A 23,837-nucleotide genomic window follows, 5' to 3' on the forward strand; every position below is an offset into this window, starting at 1 on the left:
GCATGCTCAGTCCTCTCCTGTACTCCCTGTTCACTCATGACTGCACGGCCAGGCATGACTCCAACACTATTATTAAGTTTGCCGATGACACAACAGTGGTAGGCCTGATCACCGACAACGATGAGACAGCCTATAGGGAGGAGGTCAGAGACCTGACCGTGTGGTGCAAGAACAGCAACCTCTCCCTCAACGTGATCAAGACAAAGGAGATGATTGTGGACTACAGGAAAAGGAGGACCGAGCACGCCCCATTCTCATTGACAGGACCATGGTGGAGCAGGTTGAGAGCTTCAAGTTCCTTGGCGTCCACATCACCAACAAACTAACATGGTCCAAGCACACCAGGACAGTCATGAAGAGGGCACAACAAAACCTATTCCCCCTCAGGAGACTGAAAAGATTTGGCATGGGTCCTCAGATCCTCAAAAAGTTTTGCAGCTGCACCTTCGAGAGCATCTGGACAGGTTGCATCACTGCCTGGTATGGCAGCAGCTCGGCCTCCGACTGCAAGGCACTACAGAGGGTAGTGCGTACGGCCCAGTACATCACTAGGGCCAAGTTTCCTACCATCYAGGACCTCTATACCAGGTGGTGTCAGAGGAAGGCCCTAAAAATTGTCAAAGACTCCAGCCATCCTAGTCATAGACTGTTCTCTCTGCTACCGCACGGCAAGCGTAACCGGAGCGCCAAGTCAAGGTCCATGAGGCTTCTAAACAGCTTCTACCCCCAAGCCATAAGACTCCTGAACATCTAATCAAATGGCTACCCAGACTATTTGCATTGCCCTCCCCTCCCTCTTCTACGCTGTTACTACTCTCTGTTATTATCTATGCATAGTCACTTCAATAACCTACATGTACATATTACCTCAATTACCTCGACACCGGTGCCCCCGCACATTGACTCTGTACCGGTACCCCCTGTATATAGCCCTGCTATTTTTATTTACTTCTGCTCTTTAACTATTTGTTATTCTTATCTCTTACTTTTTTAGGTATTTTCTTAAAACTGTATTGTTGGTTAAGGGGTTGTAAGTAAGCATTTCACTGTAAGGTCTACACCTGTTGTATTCGGCGCATGTGACAAATACAATTTGATTTGATTTGTAAACGTATATCCACTATTCTAGGCCAATGGTCTGTTAGTGAAGTGCTGAGGTGGATGAGAGCCATATGGCCCTGAGGGCTTCCCATCCTGGCCCTGCATGGTTATGCAACAGCCCAGCCACCTGGGTAACCCGAGGGAGGGATGAGAGGAGGAGAGGAGGGAAGAGGGGGAGAGAGGCTGGGAGGAGGGGAGGCGGGGACAGGAGGAAGCATCAAGTGGGAAATACTCATAATGAGGAAATTGGACCAGCAGCAGCGTTCTATTTTGATACAGTGTTGTGTTGTGCTCTCCTGCAGCATGAACAGTGTTAAGACTATCTGGCTAATCTGGCTAGTGCTCGCTCTACTAACTGTGGCTGCAGGCCTGCAGAACTGGATTTGGCACTGTGGCTGCTACGTAGGCCTTTCTGGCTAGCGCTAGCTCTGCTAACTGCGGCTGCTGCATAGCCCTTTCTGGCTAGCGCAAGCTCTGCCAACTGAGGCTGCTGCATAGGCCTTTCTGGCTAGCGCTAGCTCTGCTAAGTGTTAACTCTGGCTGCTACAAGTCTAGCTATAGTGCTGGCTCTGCTAACTGTTAACTGTGGCAGCTACAAGTCTGGTTATAGTGTTAGCTGTACTAAATGTTAACTGTGGCTGCTGCTGATCTGGTCATAGCGTTAGCTCTGCTAACTATGGCTGCAAGACTGCAGAGCCAGCCCAGGCTATTTTGAGCAGGATAAGCAGGTGTCATTTTGCATTGCGTGAGGCCAGCAGTGTTGTAGCATGCAGATTAGAAGCCTCTGACCTATTCTGGCTACATGCTGGAGCGTGTACAGCCTGCCTCCCCTTGAGATGCCNTTAGAAGCCTCTGACCTATTCTGGCTACATGCTGGAGCGTGTACAGCCTGCCTCCCCTTGAGATGCCAATAAGAATCACTACAGTAGGCTTGCTAGTATCTTGTTGGTGGGGGACAGGTAGGCTAGGCTATTTTACATATTTTATTGTTTTTAAGTGTTTTTGTATAGAATTTTTTGAATTAACTTTTTTAGTTTTTGATAACTTGTTGATAGACGAAGCGAAATATCTGGTGGTGACCCACAAAATTGCAGGACTGATTGTGGCAAGTCCGTTTATATTTGGCTTGGCTAGCTGGCTAGCTTGCTAACATGATTTAAATGATGCAGCAACACCAGATCAACAGCGTTGGCTTTTTAGCACCCTGCCCCAGTTCCTAGAGGGACAGCGGTGCGAGGGGATGCTGAGGCTCATTGGACCATTGTTGAGGTGTGGTGGTCTTACTGGGGGCTTTTACAGTCGCTGGAGCATCACCCAGGTGGGTAGTACATTTCAGGACTGGACGATCCAGCCTACCTATGAAGGAGGAGCTGTGACTATCGAAGACGACAAGGTGCCCGTTGAGGAGCTCTGTGGTCTGTCTGTCAGATGTCTCTAGCTCCCTGCCTGGCTGTACCAACCACTCTCCCTCTTCATGATACTACTTTACTGAACTGCCTATCATCTAACGATGTGGAAGACCATCGCCCAAATATTGCCAGATCCCWATATTTGTTTTGTTAAATTGTTTTTGGTTTATTTTGTTTTTAAAGTGACTTTGAGATTCTAATTGTAATGAAAAGTGCTATTTAAAATGAATATTATTATTATTATTAGAGGGTAGGAGAGGGGTGGTATACACACACACACAAACAGGTGTATAGGCTACTGTGGGCCTATATTCTATACCCTGCTATATATACACAAAAACATAAAACATTAATTAGGCCAGGCAAGSTACAGCTACCCATGGCTGTATTACATTAGAGACATTGGAGCCATGCTCTAACAGTTAAAGCGAGTCTCCTGTGGCTATACCTCACACGCTCAGCAGTGTGGCGACAGCACAGCTGTGGCGTTTCCCGCCATTTCCTGTGGTTACTGTGACACATTGCAGTAACCACAGATAGGGGTTGTCTGTAAATAGAAGGTTCTGATAGAGAGGAATAGGTCATCATAACTTATGAGTCATGTGTTTTGAGAGAGAGAGAGAGGGATGGAGAGAGGAGAGAGAAGGAGAGAGAGGAGAGAGAGAGAGAGAGAGAGAGAGAGAGGAGAGAGAGAGAGAGAGAGAGAGAGAGAGAGAGAGAGAGAGAGAGAGAGAGAGAGAGCGAGAGCCATTATAAATACAACTATTTATGTTTATTTATTTCCTTTTGTACTTTAACTAATTGCACATTATTACAACACTGTATATAGACATATGACATTTGAAATGTCTTTTATTCTTTTGGAACTTTTGTGAGCGTAATGTTTATTCATTTTTTATTGTTTATTTTAACTTTTGTTTATTATCTATGTCACTTGATTTGGCAATGTAAAACATATGTTTCCCATGCCATAAAGCATCTTAAAATAAATGTAATTGAAAGAGAGAGAGAGAGAATATAGAGGGGAGAGAGGGGAGGGGTCAGAGAGAAGAGAGAGAGAGAATAATAATAGAAGGGGAGAGGGGGGAATGAGAGAGAGAATGGGAGAGAGAAGAGAGAGAATATAGAGGGGAGAGAGGGGGGATGAGAGAGAAAGAGAGAGAGATGAATGGGATGGTGGAGCAGGCCAAGGACACACTGCCTTTCAGACCAATACAACACTCAGTGAAAGCAGAACGGAACACAGCACTGCAGAGTCTGTCTGTCACAACTGCATGTGTTCTACGGAAGACAGCTTGCACACAGCTGATTGAATGGTATCTCATTTGACCATGAATCAAGTAACTGACTTTGTTTCAACAAATTCCACTGAATCTTGGAATATATCAGATGTACACCAGAGGCACATTCTAATCACRGTAGCTTCCATGGCTTTGAAATAGCTAGCTGTAGTGTAAGCTATAGATAGGGGCTAACTGTAGCTGTAGTACACACAGGCCACGCCTACTCTACTATATAAATGGCAGGTCAACAGTAACTTAGCTGTAATACACAGTACCAAACTGACAGGAGTGTACACATGGCCTGTTTTTTGTCTGGGTGAAATGAATCCCTGTGTATCAGCATTGCTCTCGGTATCTTGCACAATAAACCGCTATCAATTATTCACACAGGAGACGAGAGAAGAGGAGAGGAGAGGAGAAGAGAGAAAAGGAGGGGAGCGATGAACAGAAAAGGGAGGAGAGGAGGAAAGGATAGCAAAGACAAATAGGGGAGAGAATAAACAAGCTGAGAGGGGTGAAGTTGAGATCATCGGAGAAGAGGGGAAATAACAGGAAGGGAAAGGAAAGGAGGAAAGGAGAAGGGACGAGACGAGACTAGGCACAAGATAACCGTATTAGCAGCAAATTGTGATCGACCCGCTGAATCAATATACCCCAGCTCTGCCCTGTCCCTGCTCTGTAACAGACACCTTTTCAATGTGGTCCAGAGAGACGGCAGAGGTTCTGTGTGTGTGTGTGCGTGTGTGGCAGGGTTAAAGGCAGAGTGTGTGGACAAGGAGGCATGAGTCTCGAGAGGCCTGCTCACTGTCTGACAGTACAGAGGCTCCTTTGTGTGGCCAGTGCAAACGCCTGCGCAGAAAGAATGTCATCTCTCTCAGGACCCAGCGGTGCCAGACTCGGTAGCCTCTCTCCCTCCTTCCTCTCCCCCTATTACCCGTCATCCCTCCACACCCTTCCCACTGTTCCTCCAGGCCTCTCCACCCATTCATCTGCTTTCCTTCCCTCGCACCTCCTTTAGGAAAAATCTATTCAGCCTTTTTTTATTAGCTATCTATTTTACTCATATTTTATCTCCATATACAGATACAATTCAAAGAATAACTCTGTCTCTCACCAATTGTATTAAGTGTTTCCCCAATGTGCTGTAGTGTACAGCCATAGAGATTTATCTAAGTGTCTAAAACAGGGCTCTCCAACCCTGTTCCTGGAGAGCTAGCGTCTTGTCGGTTTTCGCTCCTACCCTAATTTAGCCCACCTGATTCTAATAATTAGCTGATTGATAAACTGAATCAGGTTAGTTACAACTGGGGTTKGAGCRAAAACCTACAGGAGGCTAGCTCTCCAGGAACCGGGTGGGAGAGGCTTGGTCTAAAACCATGTGTAATCAGCCCAGTCATAACTACCCCATTCCATATTTCACAGGTCAGGAAACCACGGCAACCACAGAGGACCAGGTAAACATCTCAGCTGGATGACAACTGACGCTCCTCCCTTCACACTACCATGTTAGCGCCCAGCAGGCACGTAGAGGCCTTTTCTCAATTYGATTTGCTTAACTCCTGTGTCCTCTCTCCGTCCTCTYTCACCTCCTTTTGAAAAAGGACAAAGGTAATCGAGGAGAGGCGRCGAGGTGAGGGAACGCGGATGAAAATGTGCTTGTATGAAATGAGACTCTCCTTCTCCACTCACGCGTCATCAGGCAGATTCCACTTACAGGGGTGGATCGCAAAATACATATGTAAAGTGTTAAAAACAAATTAAGTTAGCTATGCTAGACATTTTAGAGATAAAACGATAAGTAGCATATTGTTTTTAAACGCGCGCATGCTTCTCTCCTCCGACAAAACAAAAGCCGACTCAAAGTGGGTGTGGCAGATTTCAAAATRCTTCCGCGGAGGACTCAGGTAGGATACACGTGGCTATTCTCGATGAAAAGTGGCTATCGAGGAGGGGAGGACACTCTTCCGTTCGTCTACTAATGACTTGACATCTCCTCGACCACTCGACCACTTGAGGAGAGAGCAAAGGCCTGAGATCTCTGCTAGGCCCAGCCAGAGCGCTCCTTATCGGGGAAGGTATAGAGTCGTTCACCTCTAGGCTAGCGTGGGAAACAGAACTGGGTCAGAGTTTGGTGGGAGGAAAAGCCTGTGAAATTTCTAGCCCAAAACAACTAGACATCATGGCATGGAGGCTAGCCACATGTCACCGCACCCCAGCCAGGGAGCTTCAACATGGGGAACAGACACATCATAACTCCCATGCCAGACCCACCCTTACAACAACAAAAGATTGCAGTCGGAGTGCAGTATAACTGCAGTATGCTGCAAATACTGCGTCCACATTTGTTTTACTGCAGTAATTTGGCAGCGTACCTGCAGTTACAGTGCAGAATAACTGCAGTTTAGCTGCAGTATACTGCAGTTATTCTGCAACTACTGCGTCCAAAATACTACAGTTACTGCCCTTTTACTGCAGTTTTTGTAAGGGCAGAGATGGGTGGTGTAACAGGTTAAGGAAGTTAGGGCTCAGGAAATCAAATCACAGTTTATTTAAAGTGTATTCCACTAGGTCTCAACACACTTAACAGAAAAAGTTTGAATTAAAAGAGAATGAAAATTCAAATGAGTCAGGGGTAAAGGGATGGGGGGTGATTGTCGGGACTTACGTGGCCACCTGGTGCATGACTTTAGTGGAGGTGTCTTTGAGTGTGTCCTTCAGGTTGTCCTTGAAGTTGCTGAAGAACTTGCCGGCTCCGCCTTTCACCATATCCAGCAGCCCTCCGCCATAGTTGGCATCCATATCTGGAGATGGAGGACCTTTACAATTAAGAATGACGAGAAACACACACTGAGGATGCAGACAAAGACAGACAGACATGTAGACGCATGTAGAGACACAGTATATGGAGCACAGCACAAACAAACAAATATAACTAACAACATGTGTGTCTTTCATCCCCAATGGCYGACAAACAGAAACAACATATAATATAGGGCTGTCCCCGACAAAAGAAAATCTTGGTCGACCAGGAGTCATCTGTTCTTTCGACCAATCGATTGGTTGACATTTTAAAACGTGTATTTTTCCATATATATACACAAACACATCCTACTCTGTGTTAATCAAATCAACTAGATGCACTGCGCTTGTCTGATGCTTTAAGCGCACTGTTTGATGAAATAACTAAGACACACAAATGACTAGAGGGAGTCCGATAGCAATGTATTTGATTGTGCCAGGCCGAGATCAGACTTGCTACGCTGTGACAGCAGCAAGTGACTGAGTGACTAGCACCCGTTGTCTCTCTCCTCCCTGCTGCAGCAACCACCACAGAACTTCAACAGTGTTTATCGCGCTGTCCGTGTCGATGAAGCTGCAACGTAATTACAGCCATTTCTGACTGAAACGTTCCGTTACCGAAGTCCCTCATTTGTTTAAGAAAAATATTCCCTATTCCCTTAACCCTTGCTCTCTTCACGTGACACATATATGCATCGCATGCACTTATTTTAGAATAAGGCTAAAGAAGTCGACAAGATAGGGTCAGCCCTAATATAACAAGCACACTAATTGGACCGATAAACTGTTCGAGAGAGAGAGAGAGAGGGGGAGATGGAGTCAACTCTGGTACTGTGCTAGTTCAAGAGAAAGCCCTCCTCTTGGACTTTACCCAAGTCCTCTATCTGATTCAGCAGCCTGGTCTAAACACACTCCTCCCTTCCCCACCCCATCCATCTGTACACAGCACATGGCACTGAGCTAACACTACCACTGCCAGTACCACTACCACTTCCACTTCCGCAACCACTACTCCTAAAAGTGTTCTCTGAACATTCTTGTAACATCAGGAAAATGTTTCTTGCGCAAGTGGATAGTTTTTGTGTTTTGGGAATGTCCCAACAATGTTCCCACCAGACTCTTCCCACAACCTCATGAAACATTCTGGGAACCTTTAAAAGAACCGACTAAATGTGTTCTAGGAACATTCTTGCAACATCAGGTGAATGTTTTACACAAACATTCTATAATCATCGGCACGACTGGACAGTTTCTGTGTTATGAGAATATTTGCAGCGCCCTAACGAATGTTCAGARAACTTTCACAGAACCAATTTTGGTTTGCTGGGAGGTCTCCTGATCTCAACAAGATTTCTTGGATAAAGAAACGTTATTTAATAAAAAATACAAATAAATACCACTACCACCACCACCAAATCTGGAATCACTCAGATGCAACACCAATAGATTAATTGGGAGTAAGTGTCAAGGGCGTAGGTCTATGGGCTCTTTACAGAGAAATCTACCATAACTAAATTAGCATCACTAATCTACGAGTTATCAAATCAGGCAAAGTGGGCGATTAGCCAAAGCCGGTCAGTCTGGCATCATAGAGGGACCTGGTGTGTGCCTACTGACTGCGACATTATATTTGATTGATTGCATACAACTTTTATGAGAGTCTCAGAAGACAGGGAAATCCATCTGAAGTAAAAAGGACATTTTGTGAGAATTCCTACTGAAAATGAAGGGTGCTTATGTCCTGCTACTAGTGTTGTGTGTGTGTCGTGTGCATGTATGTGTGTGTGTGGTAGTGTTGTGTGCGTTTGTGTGTGTGTATTGGGGTAGGGGTAGCTCAAGCTATGGAGGTCAAATCGAGCTATGTACGGTGTTCCCGTGCGCCTCCCAAATGTTTTAACAATACAGAGGGCTCCACATAGTGTCGTATAGTGTCTTTGGTCTCTCTTGTCGTGATGTGTGTTAAGTCCTATATTTTWATTTTATTTGTAATAAAAAGGCCTCCTRCAGGAGGCTTTTGCCTTTTGGTAGGCCGTCATTGTGAATAACAATTTGTTCTTAACTGGCCTGCCTAGTTAAATAAAATKTAAAAATTGCTCCGCATTGACATGATTGGTTGTGGGGGTACATCCTGTATAAACAGAAACTCACTTCCTTGACAACTTTGACTATCAAAACAGGTTCACAAATAAAATACATCTTTATGATACTTCGTGTAGGGATTTCAAAAGACACAAAAATGAGTTTGATCTCCTGGAAAAAGATCGGGGAGGTAATGGGGATAGATGCCAGTAAAGAGGTCAATGGAATGCAGACTGTGGGGGAYAGCATGGTGCTGAATTGGCSCACATTCAACAAATCTGATCTAACAAAGTGGATATTTGTCAAATCTGTCATGATTGATGTATTGCAACAGGCACACAATGTTGTACCTAAAATCCGATTTTGATATATTTGTCTGTTTTKGGGTTTTGAAGTCCCTTTTCAGGTTTAGAAAACGGGACTGCTAAATGCTAACTCCYGTTTGTATAAGCTGGTAGCATAGCTAGCATACAGAAATCGGTTGCGGTAGACAAAGGCGTTTTTTTACTGTATTGATTGATGACGATGACATGAAAATATATTGGGGTTGACCTCCATACAAGCGTTATAGTTCCAATTTCTACCTCAACCTAGTGTGAAATACACATAAACAATAGTGTAAATGTGGACTAATTTGCTGGGGGGCAATGGGGAGATTTGGGATGGAGATGCAGATGGGAAAACGGTTCAGCCTTTTTACTTAATGTCAAGATTTAAAATTGATATCAGTGAAAAGTGTGATTTGTCAAATTGAAAATGTAACTATAAGTCATTGATTCTTTGAAAGTATTTGCACAAAGATCTTTTGGATGGATCTAGAATCAAATCAAATAAATGAGCACCATGTGAAGTTTATAGAAGCATATCAAATTGAGTGTCAAAGGAAAGCTAAGAGTCTATATTTTTGAGAAATTAAGGCATACAGCGCATTAGGTATTCAGACCACTTGACTTTTTCCACATTTTGTTACTTTACAGCCTTATTCTAAAATATAATAAATAGTTTTTTCCCCCCTCATCAATCTACACACAACGCCAAAACAGGTTTTTAGATATATATTTTTTTCCCCTGGAAATGTCACATTTACAAAAGTATTCAGACCCTTTACTCAGTACTTTGTTGAAGCACCTTTGGTAGTGTTTACAGCCTCRAGTCTTCTTGCATATGACGCTACAAGCTTGGCATATGTGTATTTGGGAAGTTTCTCCCATTCTTCTCTGCAGATCCTCTCAAGCTCTGTCAGCTGTGCGTCGATGCACAGCTCTTTTCAGGTCTCYCCATAGATGTTCGATTGGGTTCAAGTCCAGGCTCTAGCTGGGCCACTCAAGGACATTTAGAGACTTGTCCCGAAGCCACTCCTGCATTGTCTTYGCTGTGTGCTTAGGGTCGTTCTCCTGTTGGAAGGTGAACCTCCGCCCCAGTCTGAGGACCTGAGTGCTCTGGAGCAGGTTTTCATCAAGGGTCTCTCTGTACTTTGCTCCGTTCATCTTTCCCTCGATCCTGACTAGTCTCCCAGTCCCTGCTGCTGAAAAATATCCCCACAGCATGATGCTGCCACCACCATGCTTACCGTGGGTATCCGTCTTGTTACTTTCTTATGTTCTTCTCTCTGGCACTAAAAGTTTAAAAAAAGTAGTTGATGAGGTGGACGAATGAGTCGGACCATCACATAATTGGCATATATATATTACCTCAGAATTTCCATGTGGGTGAGGATATTGGTAGAATTATTTCAAAGCCTAACTGGATGATAACTTGTTTTTAACTAGGAAGAGATTTTCATAACTGACTTTTTCTGACATAACATAGGTACAGCAGATCCTTTTAGGGTAGGGGAATTTTTTTAAATGTGCTTATTTAGAGGCCGTGAATCTCAGTACCTCTTCTGCATCTATTATCATATTAATAGCCAATTTTGACACGTTGAAATGTCACACGCACTCGGGAGTTGTACCATACAAAATTTAGTCTAATACATTTAATAGGTCGTGTTTAGTCACAACCCCTTGTGACATCTATTAAACTCCTGAGTTACCAATTTGTTTTTGTATTGCTGGTGTAGATATTTGGTGACCATCTCAGATGATTTTTCTAGAGAGAAATGACTGTGTGTAATCAGAACATCAATAAGCAAAGGGATAGGGATCGAATTTACTTCCACAGCCTTCTAAATTTGTATTTCATAACATATCCAACAGTGGGGTCAAAATAGGTTGACTATACACTCATATGTTGTTAGATAGCATATTTTGCTCAAGTTGAAACTATAGTTGTATCTCACTCTGGGAATCGCAAACAGCTGAAACATTACGGTAGAACTTCCCACACGTGCGCGGGTCGAACAATAGTATGGTCTAAAAAATTTTGGCCATTATCTTGCTCTATGACAGAACTGCTGAGCAGTTGATGTAACGTGATGGTTCGTGTGCTAAGCGTTCTCAATTAATATCGCTCTCATACAGACCTACTTAGTTCTCTGGCATATAGTTTTTTGCGTCGTACGACAAATGTTCTTATCACGGATCTGAGGATCCATAGCGGATCTCTGTTGAGATGCCATTTTCATATCAGCATTGACTTCTGTTGTCTCTAAGTTCTGTATTGGCCAATATTCCGGAAGTATGCTTTGGGGGGTATTAGGTCCGATTTTTGAGAAGACCGACATTTGCGTGCAAGCTTTAATTCTGAAAGGAGTAGATTAATGTAGAAGTGTGCCTTTCAAGTATTACCAATATACATTTGTTCTTTCTCTAGATGTAATGAAGAAGCATCTAATTTTGGTGAACTGGCTGCATCTCAGTCCTGCGCCCTGCAGCATAAGCACTCGCATCAACAAATCTGGAAACTCGCTCAGCTATTATCCCTAACACTGCTCAAATCATACAAACAAGCTGGTAGACTTACGGTTTCGGATGAGATGTTTCTCCAGGACTTGCAAGTCCCATATGCCTACACTTGTGTCTCAAATCCCGCAGTACCAAAATGAGTATGAATTCGGTCGAATTGGAATCACACGCTGATATTTCATTTTTGTCTATTTCATGTCACGACGCATAGAGGAATTTATCTCAAATAAAGTTAAGTTGTTTTGTCTACCATAGTGTCCGCTCATTGCAACATCTGTATGTCACCGGCTTAATTCTATTGCGCTGTTTGGAGCAGTGGCTTCTTCCTTGCTGAGCGGGCCTTGCGGGTTATGTCGATATAGGACTCGTTTTACTGTGGATATAGATACATTTGTACCTGTGTTCTCCAGCATCTTAACAAGGTCCTTTGCTGTTGTTTCTGGGATTGATTTGCACTTTTTCGCACCAAAGAGTCACGTTACATCCGTCTCTAATGGAGAGAGATGCTTTCTACTCTTCTCGCTTGTATGGGGTTCATGTATCGGCTTGCGTTTGTGTCCGCTATGGGGTTGGTTATAACTTCGTCCTTAAGTTTGTCATGTGTAACAGGACTAACGAAAGTGGGTAATTTGCTAGGAATGTTTATGTGAAAACTGCTCCCGCTAAGTGAATGATGCAGAAATACTTGTGGAATATGCTCATATACAATTTTGTTTTTGCCACATCAGTCGCAAAATTAGCTTATTTGTTTGATGGATTGTAGGGTCTCACACTATTGACAATGTGAACTGCACTATAACATATTTATGGCGTTACGGACAGAATGATAGTGGTGCTTAGGCCAATACTTTTTTGAGTGCACTTCTCGCAATAGACATTTAAAGCCTTTAAGTCAGAGAAAACTCCAGGGATGGATGGCATACCAGTGGAGGCATGATATACTCAGAGGACYATTATTAGCATGTTTTAACCACTCCTATATACATRGTAGATTATCGGAAACGCAAGAAGGTCTGATTTAATTATTACTGAAACAGGTGGTAAATATAAAGATCCAGTCCATTTAAAAGTTCAGTGGCCTCTTACACTTCAGTGTTATGATGCAAAAAAAATCTAGCTAAATGCTTAGCGCATAGAATTAAAAAGGTTTTGTCAGATATTATTCATCGTAATCAGACAGGTTTTTTACATTGGAGCTAATATAAGACAAGCACTGGAAACAATAGAACACTATGAAATATCTGAGAAACCAGGACTGGTTTTCAAAGCTGACTTTGAAAAGGCTTCTGATAAAGTACGACTGGAGTTTATATATAAATGCCTGGAATATTTACATTTTGGTGAATCTCTTATAAAATGGGTTAAAGTTATGTATAGTAATCCTARGTGTAAAATAGTCAATAATGGCTACTTCTCAGTTTTAAACTGTCAAGATGAGTAAAACAAGGTTGTCCACTATCGGCATATCTATTTATTATTGCCATCGAAATGTTAGCTGTTAAAATTAGATCCAACAATAATATTAAGGGATTAGAAATCCAGGGCTTAAAAAGAAAGGTGTCATTGTACACTGATGATTCATGGTTTCTTTTAAATCCACAATTAGAATCCCTCCACAGCCTCATAGAGGATCTATATACTTTTTCTAACCTCTCTGGATTAAAACCAAATTATGATAAGTGTACTATATTACGAATACTTGTACATTACCGTGTAGTTTACCAATCAAATGGTCTGACYCCCGTGGACACACTCKGAATAMWTATCCTGAAAGAAAGAAATTATCTCACTCCAATACATTTTTATAGAAAGTTAGCAAAAATAGATMAGATCTTGCTCCAACGGAAAGGAAAATACCTGTCTATTTGTGGAAAAATCACCCTAATTAACTCTTTAGTCATATCACAGTTKACCTATTTGCTTATGGTTTAGCCTACACCTAGCGACCTGTTTTTTAAATTATATGAGCAATAAATATTWMATTTTATTTGGAATGGCAAGCCAGACAAAATTAAAAGAGCCTATTTATATAATGAATGTGAATTTGGTTGGGCAGAAATTATTAAATATTAAAGCATTAGACCTCTCACTAAAGGCATCAGTCATACAAAGGTTATACTTAAATCTGAAATGATTCTCTAGTAAATTAGTAAGAATGTCTCAACACATGTTCAAGAATGGCCTTTTTCCCTTTATTCAGATTACAACTGCTCACTTTCGGTTAATTGAAAACAAAATAATCTCCAAAATATCTGTCACGTATACTCCCTCTCCGGCCCCTAGGTCATCAGGCTGCTGATTATCCTGCACATCTGTCACCCTCGTCAAGACACTCACCTGGACTCCATCACCCCCTTGATTATCTTCCCTATATCTGTCACTCCCCTTGGTTCCTTCCTCACCTAAGGGAAGCGTCAGGGAGTGTTTTTTTTTGTGTCCGTGTAAATGACGTCCGGTCCGGGAGCCGCTACAGGCTCTCATGCCTCAGCCAGATCGCCAGGCTCCCCTGCCTCTGCCGGCTCGTCAGGCTCTCATGCCTCAGCCGGATCGCCAGGCTCCCCTGCCTCAGCCGGCTTGTCGGCCTTTCATGCCTCCGCCGGATCGCCCGGCTCCCCTGCTTCTATCCAAAATTACAACCAACTAATTGCAGCATTACCGCAAAAATGGAAGAGGCAAGTGGAAGGGGGAAAAAGTAGGGAACTTGACTGTCGGCCCTGCCTAAAGACCAAAATTGCTTTAAAAAAAATGGTGATTAAAAAAAATTGTGATAAATAAAATATATACCAGTTTCATTTAAGGACCAAAAAATTGACAGCTGTGCCATATGAATTGAAAATAGTTGGGAGAGATTTTCGATGTACCTATTCCATGGCATATGGTTTATGAATTGACATGCAAAACGAGCCAGATTAAAAACTTTCATTTTCAATTTAAATGATTATACAAAATTCTTGCAACCAACAGAATGTTATATATATGGGGGATAACATCTTCCAGCTCTGCAGATTTTGCTGCGAGGAGGCAGAGTCATTAGATCATTTATTTTGGTACTGTCCATATGTAGCTCGTTTTTGGTCACAGGTCAAGGAATGGCTGAAGAATTGCAACATTTACCTAGAGCTAAAATGCAGTTAGCAATACTGGGTGATTTGAAAAGTCATAGTCAATCGGTCAATATATAATAATTATTTTTGCAAAAATAAAATCTATTTTAAAAATAATCTGGGTTTGGCAGATACCAGGAAATGCTACCTGCCGAATGCATAGTGCAAACTGTAAGTTTGGTGAAGAAGGAATAATGGTCTGGGGCTGTTTTTCATGGTTCGGGCTAGGCCCCTTAGTTCCAGTGAAGGGAAATCTTAACACTACAGCATACAAGGACATTCTAGACGATTCTGTGCTTCTAACTTTGTGGCAACAGTTTGGGGAAGGCCCTTTCCTGTTTCTGACCTCAACCTCATCGAATACCTTTGAATGAATTGGAACGCAGACTGCGAGCCAGGCCTAATCACCTAAAATCAGTGCACTTCCCCACTAATGCTCTTGTGTCTGAATAGAAGCAAGTTCCTGCAGAAATGTTCAATATCTAGTGGAAAGCCTTCCCAGAAGAGTGGATGCTGTTTTAGCAGAAAAGGGGGGACCCAATCCATTTTAATGTCCATGATTTTGGAATGAGATGTTCGACGAGCAGATGTCCACATACATTTGGTTGTGTAGTGTATTTCCATGTTAAAATGTTATGCAAGGCATTTTCCCCATTGTTTTTGATGGTAGGCCACCCTAGTGGGCCTACGTTATGATCAAATAGCCACAGTAGCCTACTTGACCGCTGTCTGAAACTGTAACTTAAAGCGGGTACAGCCTCAGTGATCACAGTAACGCGCGCAAGAAGTTGCACAGACTTTTCACAACATTCAAGTTTGCACTCAGCAGATCTGACATTTTCTCAGTTCCGAAAACATTTTGAGGGAACATTGGTGGTAAGTAAGTYCCAATACATCACTGGGGCCCGGGTTCCCTGCCATCCAGGACCTCTATACCAGGCGGTGTAAGGAAGGCCCAAGAAATTGTCAAAGACTACAGTCATTCAAGCCATAGACGGTTCTCTCTTCTACTGCATGGCAAGYGGTACCAGTGCACCAAGTCTGGAACCACCAGGACTCTGAACAGCTTCTAACCCCAAGCCATAAGACTGCAAAAACAAAGCTGCTAAATAGCTAATTAAATGGCTACCCGGATTATCAGCATTGGCCTTTTTTTGAACTAGGTCTCTTGCACTGACTATATGCACACACACTGGACCCATACACTCACACATACTTACACTGACACCTCAACACACACATACACACAGACAATACATATGCCCACACACACACACATAAGATGTGCACACATGCATACTGAAGCCACACACATGTTCACCCGCATACACACACACACTTTCACATTCACCACATACGCAGCTGCTACGACTCAGTCTATAATCTATCCTGTTGCCTAGTCACTTTACCCCTACCTATATGTACAGTACATAGGTACCTCAATTACCTCGCACCTCTGCACATGGACTCGGTACTGGTACTTCCTGTATATAGCCATGTTATGCCCTAAAGAAAATCGAATAGTAAACCCTGTGAAGCCTTAAATGTTTTTGCTGAAATGTGTAAAACCCTGTGTATAAAGTTTGTCTGTGTTATTTGGTGTGCTGTTTTGTAAGATATGTTTGTACATTGTGTTATATTTGTTGTTAATAAATTWGAATTTTGAAATCCCAGTCTAGTTAGCTAGCTTCTGTTTTAGGCTAGTGTGCAGCGGCTGCAGCCAGCAGGTGTTATCGATGAGGATGTTGTTGCTAATTTGTTAGCTTCGCCCTTTTCAAGATTAACTTTCAACAATAGCTTACGTTTCAAATKATCGTCATCTGCTGAGTGGAATGTTTTTTTTATTTATTGCAGCTCGCTTGCTGTTGTTATCACTTTGAAAATAACTTGTGTGTGTAAAACATTATTCCATTTATTCCAGATCACCCGTTACTTTGTGTGCTGAACGTGACAAATATGTTTGCAATGGGAAGTAATAGTTGTACATTTCTATTGGCAAATGGTTGTGTTGTTGTATTCTTATGATTGGGACTTACTGGCTTATTATGTCCAAGTGAACAAKCTGCTTATCTTTGAAMATCATGCTGYGTGTGACTSCYGTCTTTCTATCGGTCCTATGTATTTTACAGAAAGGGCACTCCTACATGGAGTGTGCTGGTACTACGTTCGCTGTACTTTCAACATCACGAGCCTATCCCACTCGCATCCTTTGATATGTCACTGTGTGTCACGTTTGGTGACAGTGTGATAGTGATGGCGTTARGCTACCATAGGTTGTGTAAGCAGTATGGTTGATGTTGCAGGTAGCATTATTTTTCCAGGTGCTGTTTCTGTGTGAGTGGCAGCCCGAARCCSGCTGGCAGCCCGAGGAGCGCATTAAGTGATGCTATGTTTCTGTTATTTTTCGCGATTTCTGAATTTGGTACAAAGGCCTAGGTTCAATAGCCACGGTTCGCCACTGACACAAACACATAGCATCAAAACCTCCTCCTCCACAGCTGTATGTAGACAACAACACAGAGATTCTGCRGACATCTTGACTAATACACACGAGTGGAACTTTACAGATCTTATTTGGTTAAAACAAGAATTTCTGAAACTAAATCTAAAGAGTCATTGTGTAACTCAGACATTATTTACCACCCTCCTTCAGACTATGTGACAAGTCATTGTGTCCCTCTTTTGAAGTAAGGGAGCCTCCTCCACAGCCGTCCCTTAGTTAGCTACTGCTCTCTGAACTCTGACCAAAACGCCCCCTCTCACCCACCTCCTCTGCTCCCTTCCATCCCTCCATCCCTCCATCAACCCTGCTCCAGTCAGACACCTCTGATGTGTGAGAGAGAGAGACCCAGTCACAGAGGCGCTGGCACAGATAGAGACTTGGCCCGGTCGGTCAGAGAGATCAATACAGACAGAGTCTCCATGTGCCTCTCTCCTTCAATAGACCTAACCTTTCTCATTTATACCCTCCACCTGGTGCAGGGTGAAAGAGACAGACAGACAGACAGACAGACAGACAGACAGACAGACAGACAGACAGACAGACAGACAGACAGACAATGTACTGCAGTAGTGGCATGTGTGCCTCTATTGTGGGCCAAACAGGAACTGTCCCAACAAACAGGCCCTAAGCTTCTCGATTATAGATGCTACTGATAAGACAAAGAGTGTATGATTCATCTGTCTGGAAGGGACATGCAGCTTGGCCTAAATACTGACCTATGTGGGAGATACACACCCACAAAGCATGATTGACTCGGCAGATATGCACCATACCATTATGCATTTCCTCCTCTAGAAAGGATCCTAAGTATTCCGTCAGTAGAACGAGTGAAAGCTACCATATCACGCCCACATTTCACAATGTTCCCCTTCATTTWACAATTGAATATTCACAGCAGACTGCAGTGACGCCATCCAGCCATCTATTATTCACTTAATGTCAATAAAACAGATCTACTGTAAGAGAGCTGCCCTGGATTTGGGGAGATGGGGAAGTTTGCATTTCTGATATGAAATTTGTCACATAATAGACACTTTCTGATGCCAAACGGATGGTGCCCGGTGGTCTTGTCATTCCCTATCAAACACATTGGTGATTTATATAGATCTTTTCTACATGGGGAGACCTCCAATGCAGTCTCAGACCCTAACTACTAACCAGACACCTCCTGTCTAGCTGCAACCTGTCAATCCACCTGTCTCTGGGTCTGTCTCTGTGTCTGTCATTGTGTCTGCCTCTGTGTCTGTTAGTCAGTCAGTCATTCAGTATGCCTGCGTGCTGGCTTGCCTGCCAATGTAACAAGGCTGGCCAGATGGACGTGGGAGTCTGCAGAGCTCTGATGTTTACTGAGCTACACATAGAAACAGAGAAAGCTGGAGATACAGACTCAGCCACCCCATACAGCAGAAGCGGCACCAGCCATACTGCAGAGGCCAGCCAGCCAGCTAGCCGTCTAGCCCGGACAGACTCACCTGACACTCAGCTCAGATAGACCCAGTCCCTAAGGTTAGGTTTTTTCATTGCACTGCAGTGAGCAGTGAGCTGTGGGGATAGCCCTGTTCACAACATTACCACTCACTCACTGACAATGAACTGTGGCTATTTAACTCTCCACATGATGTAGGCCAGGGGTTTTCAAACTGGGGTCCACGGCCCGACGTACTGTAGGGGGACCACAATAATATTTTTTTGTGTGAAAATYAATTATTTGATGAATATCGCKAGCTGCAACAGAATACYGTTATGGATACCATTTTTATGTCTCTGTGTCCAGTATGAAGGAAGTGAGAGTTAGTTTCCCGAGCCAATGCTAACTAGCGTTAGCGCAATGACTGGAAGTCTAGAGTAGCAGTTAGCATGCTAGCTGTTCCTGTTCATCTGACTCTGGGGAAGTAGGTAAATGGCTTCTTTGCCAAAATCTCAAACGATCCTTTTAATCTGGAGGAAATTACAGTCACTGGAGCTAATTACAGTGTTTTTTTCTGTATAGAAAATTCTTCGGCAGGCCGTCTAAGTGATAATATGCGGGATGGAAAAACAGTTTCACTGTCAACTTAAATGACCAAAACAAGATATTTTTTGATAAAAAAACTGTTTCAGTGTCAACTTAAATGACCAAAACAAGATATTTTTGGATAAAAAAACTGTTTCAGTGTCAACTTAAACGACCAAAACCAGATAGAAAGCATGCAGAAAAGATATTGAACTATATATGTTTTTATAATACCATCTTTGAAAAACTAACAATCAAATAAAAGCTAGACAGTCAGGGAGAAWYGAAAATTYMAAAAACTGGGCATTCAGGGCATTGATTTTGTTTGAGGAGAGGTACACAGCATTAGCATTAAAACTTTAACATTTGCTCTCAGCTCATGACAAACTGTGTAGAATTGCTGGAAATTAGCTTCTAAACTGCAACATTTTCTCTCAGCTCAATGGAAAAAATGTGTAGAATTGCAGAAAACTAGCTTTACAATAGCAAAATGTACTCTTCGCTGCCAAGATACCTTTCTAGCTAATAGACTATGTTAGTTCACACTTCCAATGAACTGTGGGGAGGTCAAAGTAATGACACTGTCTACCAAATCTATTAATTTTAAAATGTTGATTACTTCTACTTGCCATTATCATTCACCTGATAAGACAATACTTTTTTGTTAACATATAATGGGGGTCCGGTCTGGGTAACCGGTTTTCCTGGGCAGGGGTCCCTGGGCAAGAAGCGTTTGAAAATCCCTGACATAGGCAATTGTATATGCAGGAAATTCACAACATAAAATTATTAAAAAGGAACAAAGACAATTGGATTATATTATTGGGTTAGTGGGSGGTTTCTTGCCATGTAAGCTATTGTCAATCTGTCTATTAGTATCACTGGTAATCACTTAGGACTACACCTTAGCAAGGTGATTGATAGGGACTATGTTTATGGTCTAATGCGTGCATGTTGAATTACAATAGTTGCAGTTTTATTACAATATATGTAGCCTAATAAAAGACTGCAACATTAAGCATTTTTGTTAGAATAGTAGTGAACGCTAAAACAGACATACATATGTTGTTTCAACATCAAATATACTATGATGAGATCAGCTCGACTCACACAAAATAAAAGCAGAACGATATAGTCCTACATRATGAGACAACCACGATTACATGATGTAATGCACGGAAACAACAAGACATACAAACATCAGACAACATGGGCTAGATGGATAATCTATTTGGACCTATTTACACTAATCGTATTCAATTAAATATATTTCAGGGAGTATCACACAGCGACAGGCGTGCTCTGCCTCGCATGCAACAGAGCAGCGTTATCCGCAGCTTGTTCTTGCTGGCTGCGCGTGAGCCACACCGCCTCCCATGGCGAGAGAGCTGCTTACCTGAGCTGTCCATGGTGCTGCAGTCGTCCTCGCGCAGTGGGCCTGCCTTCGGTCCTCCTAGGGTTGCTGCTACCGAGCCGCCGCCGATTCCGCTGCCTCTCCCTCCCCCGTTATTGAAGTTACCGCTGCTATCGACCAACTGTAAAGATTCATAGCCATCGTAACTGCAGGTCTTTTTCTTATAGCCACCCAGTAGGCTCATCTCATTCAGCTCTGCGCCGTGGATTTGAGAATTACATATAAATACTAGCAAAAAAAAAGCTACTGCATGCACATATTCCCGACGACAAAATCTCAGATATCTGTTTAGAAATAATCCACCAGATATGCGCTAGCAGTTTCAGCACCGCCTCTCCCTGTTTTCTTTTCTCCGCGATATCATAAGCAGGACGYTGTCATCAGGATCGCATTTACTACGCCGCACATCCACCGCTATGCCTGCCAGTCCCCGTTGAATTAATGGGTCCTTTCAGGCTTTCTGCTCCAGGCCAATCCTGACAACACCATGTCGGCAGTAGGTGACTAAACGATCGCCTGTTTCATTGTTATTTCYCTACAAAGCAGTAGGCTAATATTTGTCAGAAAATATAAATGTTGGATAGGCTGTAGATGTGATTTAGCCTACAGGATAGCCTACATAGGATTGATTCTATTCTATACGAAAATATTCCCAAATCGATTTCTAATAAGATATTTTAACAGCCTATAGTTAACACAATATCCTCATATGCTCATAATAATAATTAAGGCTTAAATTAACAATATTATTACAGAAAACTTTTCAGGCTCTTATAAGCTATGTAGGCAATAGTCTCCATTGCTAAGGGGCTATAGTTTAAGCTGGTTATGGGCCAGTTGTAGGCTATACAGTATCGCTCCACAGACATATTATAAAGGAATTCAAGTGCTGAAGTCTTTTAGTCAGCACTGTAGGACAGCATTGTGCTTTGTCAGGGGAGTGGGGGAGCACTTCAGTCTGTTGATCATTAAAGATGTAGACACCCTATTCCCTATACAGTGCACTGCTTTTGACAAGGGCCATAGGCCTCTGGTCAAAATGGGCAGTGATCAAAAGTAGTGCACTATATAGGGAATAGGGTGCCATTTGGGACGCACACCCACATCAGCTACTTGGAGTTCTGGAACATGCTTCCTTCCTTGGCCYAGTCCCCTGGCAACTGAGGGGCTGCATGGTTGCTCAAAGCAGGACCCGGGCCTGGGAAACCCTTTATAACAGGAGCCCTGGACTGAAAGCACAGTAGGAAAGGGAATTTCCAAAAAGATAAATGATTCCCCACGTAACCGGACACAAAGTGCCGCTCCATTGAATGATGTAGTTTCCTCTGAAAGCCAGCCTCCCAACATCAGACATTTCTCCCTGATGCATTGCTTCAGGATGTCAACTCCTGCTTTCAGTCTCCAATACAAATGGTTACAACCTTCACTTAGAAAACTGGACCAGGACATCAAAAAAGCAATGTAATGTCCTGACATTGTAGCTGTTTTTTTTTTTTTTTTACCACTGGTGACATGGTATTTTATGGTTATGGTCACACAACTGTGTGATACAAGAAGCGATCACTTTGATAATGACAGTGCCCACTCATAACTAACTAACTCGTTTTGAATTTGGGATCCAGTTTTAAAAGCAGATCACACTGTACTGACAACTACTCTTCCAAATAATTCATCACAATGGACAGATAAGTGAATACGAACAGCAAACAGGGAGAGACAATCATAAACCTGCTAAAAACAAGGACAGCAATTTATTTTTAAATAAATAACTACATAACCCAGCCTACTACTCCCTTTATTAACTTCCTAAAGCTTTAAATTCCACATTGAACTCATTCATACTTTTATAGGAGGCGTTTAACCACTTGGATATGTCTTGGATGTTAACAAGACACTGTGGGTTAAAGAGAAGTTCAAGTTTAACAAAGACCTTGGGATATTTTACAAGACCTTTTCCTCATAAACTGATGTTTATTTCAGCTCTTCAGCTGTACACCACCTCAAACATTGCTCTGTGGCATCCATGTTGGGTGCCTTTACTATATGATTTTTAAGGCATGTCCATATCATATTGAAGACAACAATAGTAGGGAAGTCCGGCCAACTGTCCAAACATACAATCGTTCTCTTCAATAGGCCTTTACTGACCAAAAATAAGCTATTTTACTAGATGCATTGGATTTGCCATCATCTTTAAGGGTGGATAGTGGATTAATGATTATCCCTATACTGGTTAAAATGGAATGACCACTGGAATCTGCTGGGTAGGGTTAGGGTCCACTGGCAGACATAGGGAGATTTTCAACTGCATACTCAGAGTCCTCTCCTCGCTTMCTTTTCAAAACCCATTGGATGAGGAAGCCAGAGGGCCAGACCCTCTGACCTTCTCCACCAATGGGTTTTCAGGAGTATGCAATTGAGATTCTCCCATAGTATGCATAGTATTTCTATATAGGCCTATGCTATATATCATTATTCAATCTATTAAGATTTTTAGTGTATTCGTGCATAAGACAAATATGCCATATAGCTAAATCAAGTTTAGACTTCATCTGGTCAGTTGCTCATAATTAAGGCTACTAATGTCTATAACTCATATTAATAAGCTACACCTACACTGAAAAATCTAGTCCTGAATTTATCTAGCTTCGATAATATAATGTAATCAGTGCGTTCAAGACAAGGGGGAATTCCGAAAAAAAACGAGCCCCGACTGGGAAAATTTGTTTTGAACGGTCATCCAACTCGGCATTTCCAAGTTAGAAACTAAGACATCTTTCTAGAGCTCCGACTTTCCCAACAGAAAATCACTGACGTCATTATTTGACCTCGTTTGTCTAGTTGTCTTGAAAGCACCAACTGCCGTCGTGTGAAAAACCAGAACTGGCAATCGCATAAGCGACTGGACCATACAAGGGATTTCCCTAATATTCTTCCTCAGCAAAACCCATTTCCCTTTAAAACTGAGCTTAATAATTAATTAGATAATGATAGCAAATAGGCTAATTAGTAGAATATTTACGTTTTTTCAAGGATTGTCGTCTTGTTCAACCTGCCCCTCCATTGCAATGTGTCCGCCTCTAATAAACGCGCATTCAGCAACATGAATCCCCCCCGTCATAGCCAGCTTCTTTTTTTCTTTTTTTTTAACTAAGCATGTCATTTTCCATTTTGATGTCTCRCAGAATAGAAACTTTGAGAATTATGTTCGAGAGTTTTCCCAAATAGTTAAATTATGAATAATCTCAGATCATGTCTAAAAATCCCCTTGGTCATATTTGTCATTCAGTGCACTTGGAACGTTTG

General features: G+C 42.5%; 1 protein-coding gene across 1 annotated transcript in view; it reads right to left on the reverse strand.

Annotated features, from left to right (window-relative positions):
• Positions 1 to 20,975, reverse strand: part of LOC111971232 (auxilin) — a 91,285-nt gene extending 70,310 nt beyond the window's left edge. The window contains 2 exon segments of the mRNA XM_070446235.1: positions 6,459 to 6,594; positions 20,514 to 20,975. Coding sequence (XP_070302336.1) covers positions 6,459 to 6,594; positions 20,514 to 20,715 — 338 coding nt within the window. The 5' untranslated portion in view covers positions 20,716 to 20,975.
• Between the last annotated feature and the right edge of the window lie 2,862 nt (positions 20,976 to 23,837).

The sequence above is a fragment of the Salvelinus sp. IW2-2015 genome, linkage group LG13 (genome assembly GCF_002910315.2).
Source record: "Salvelinus sp. IW2-2015 linkage group LG13, ASM291031v2, whole genome shotgun sequence".
Taxonomy (NCBI): Eukaryota; Metazoa; Chordata; class Actinopteri; order Salmoniformes; family Salmonidae; genus Salvelinus; species Salvelinus sp. IW2-2015.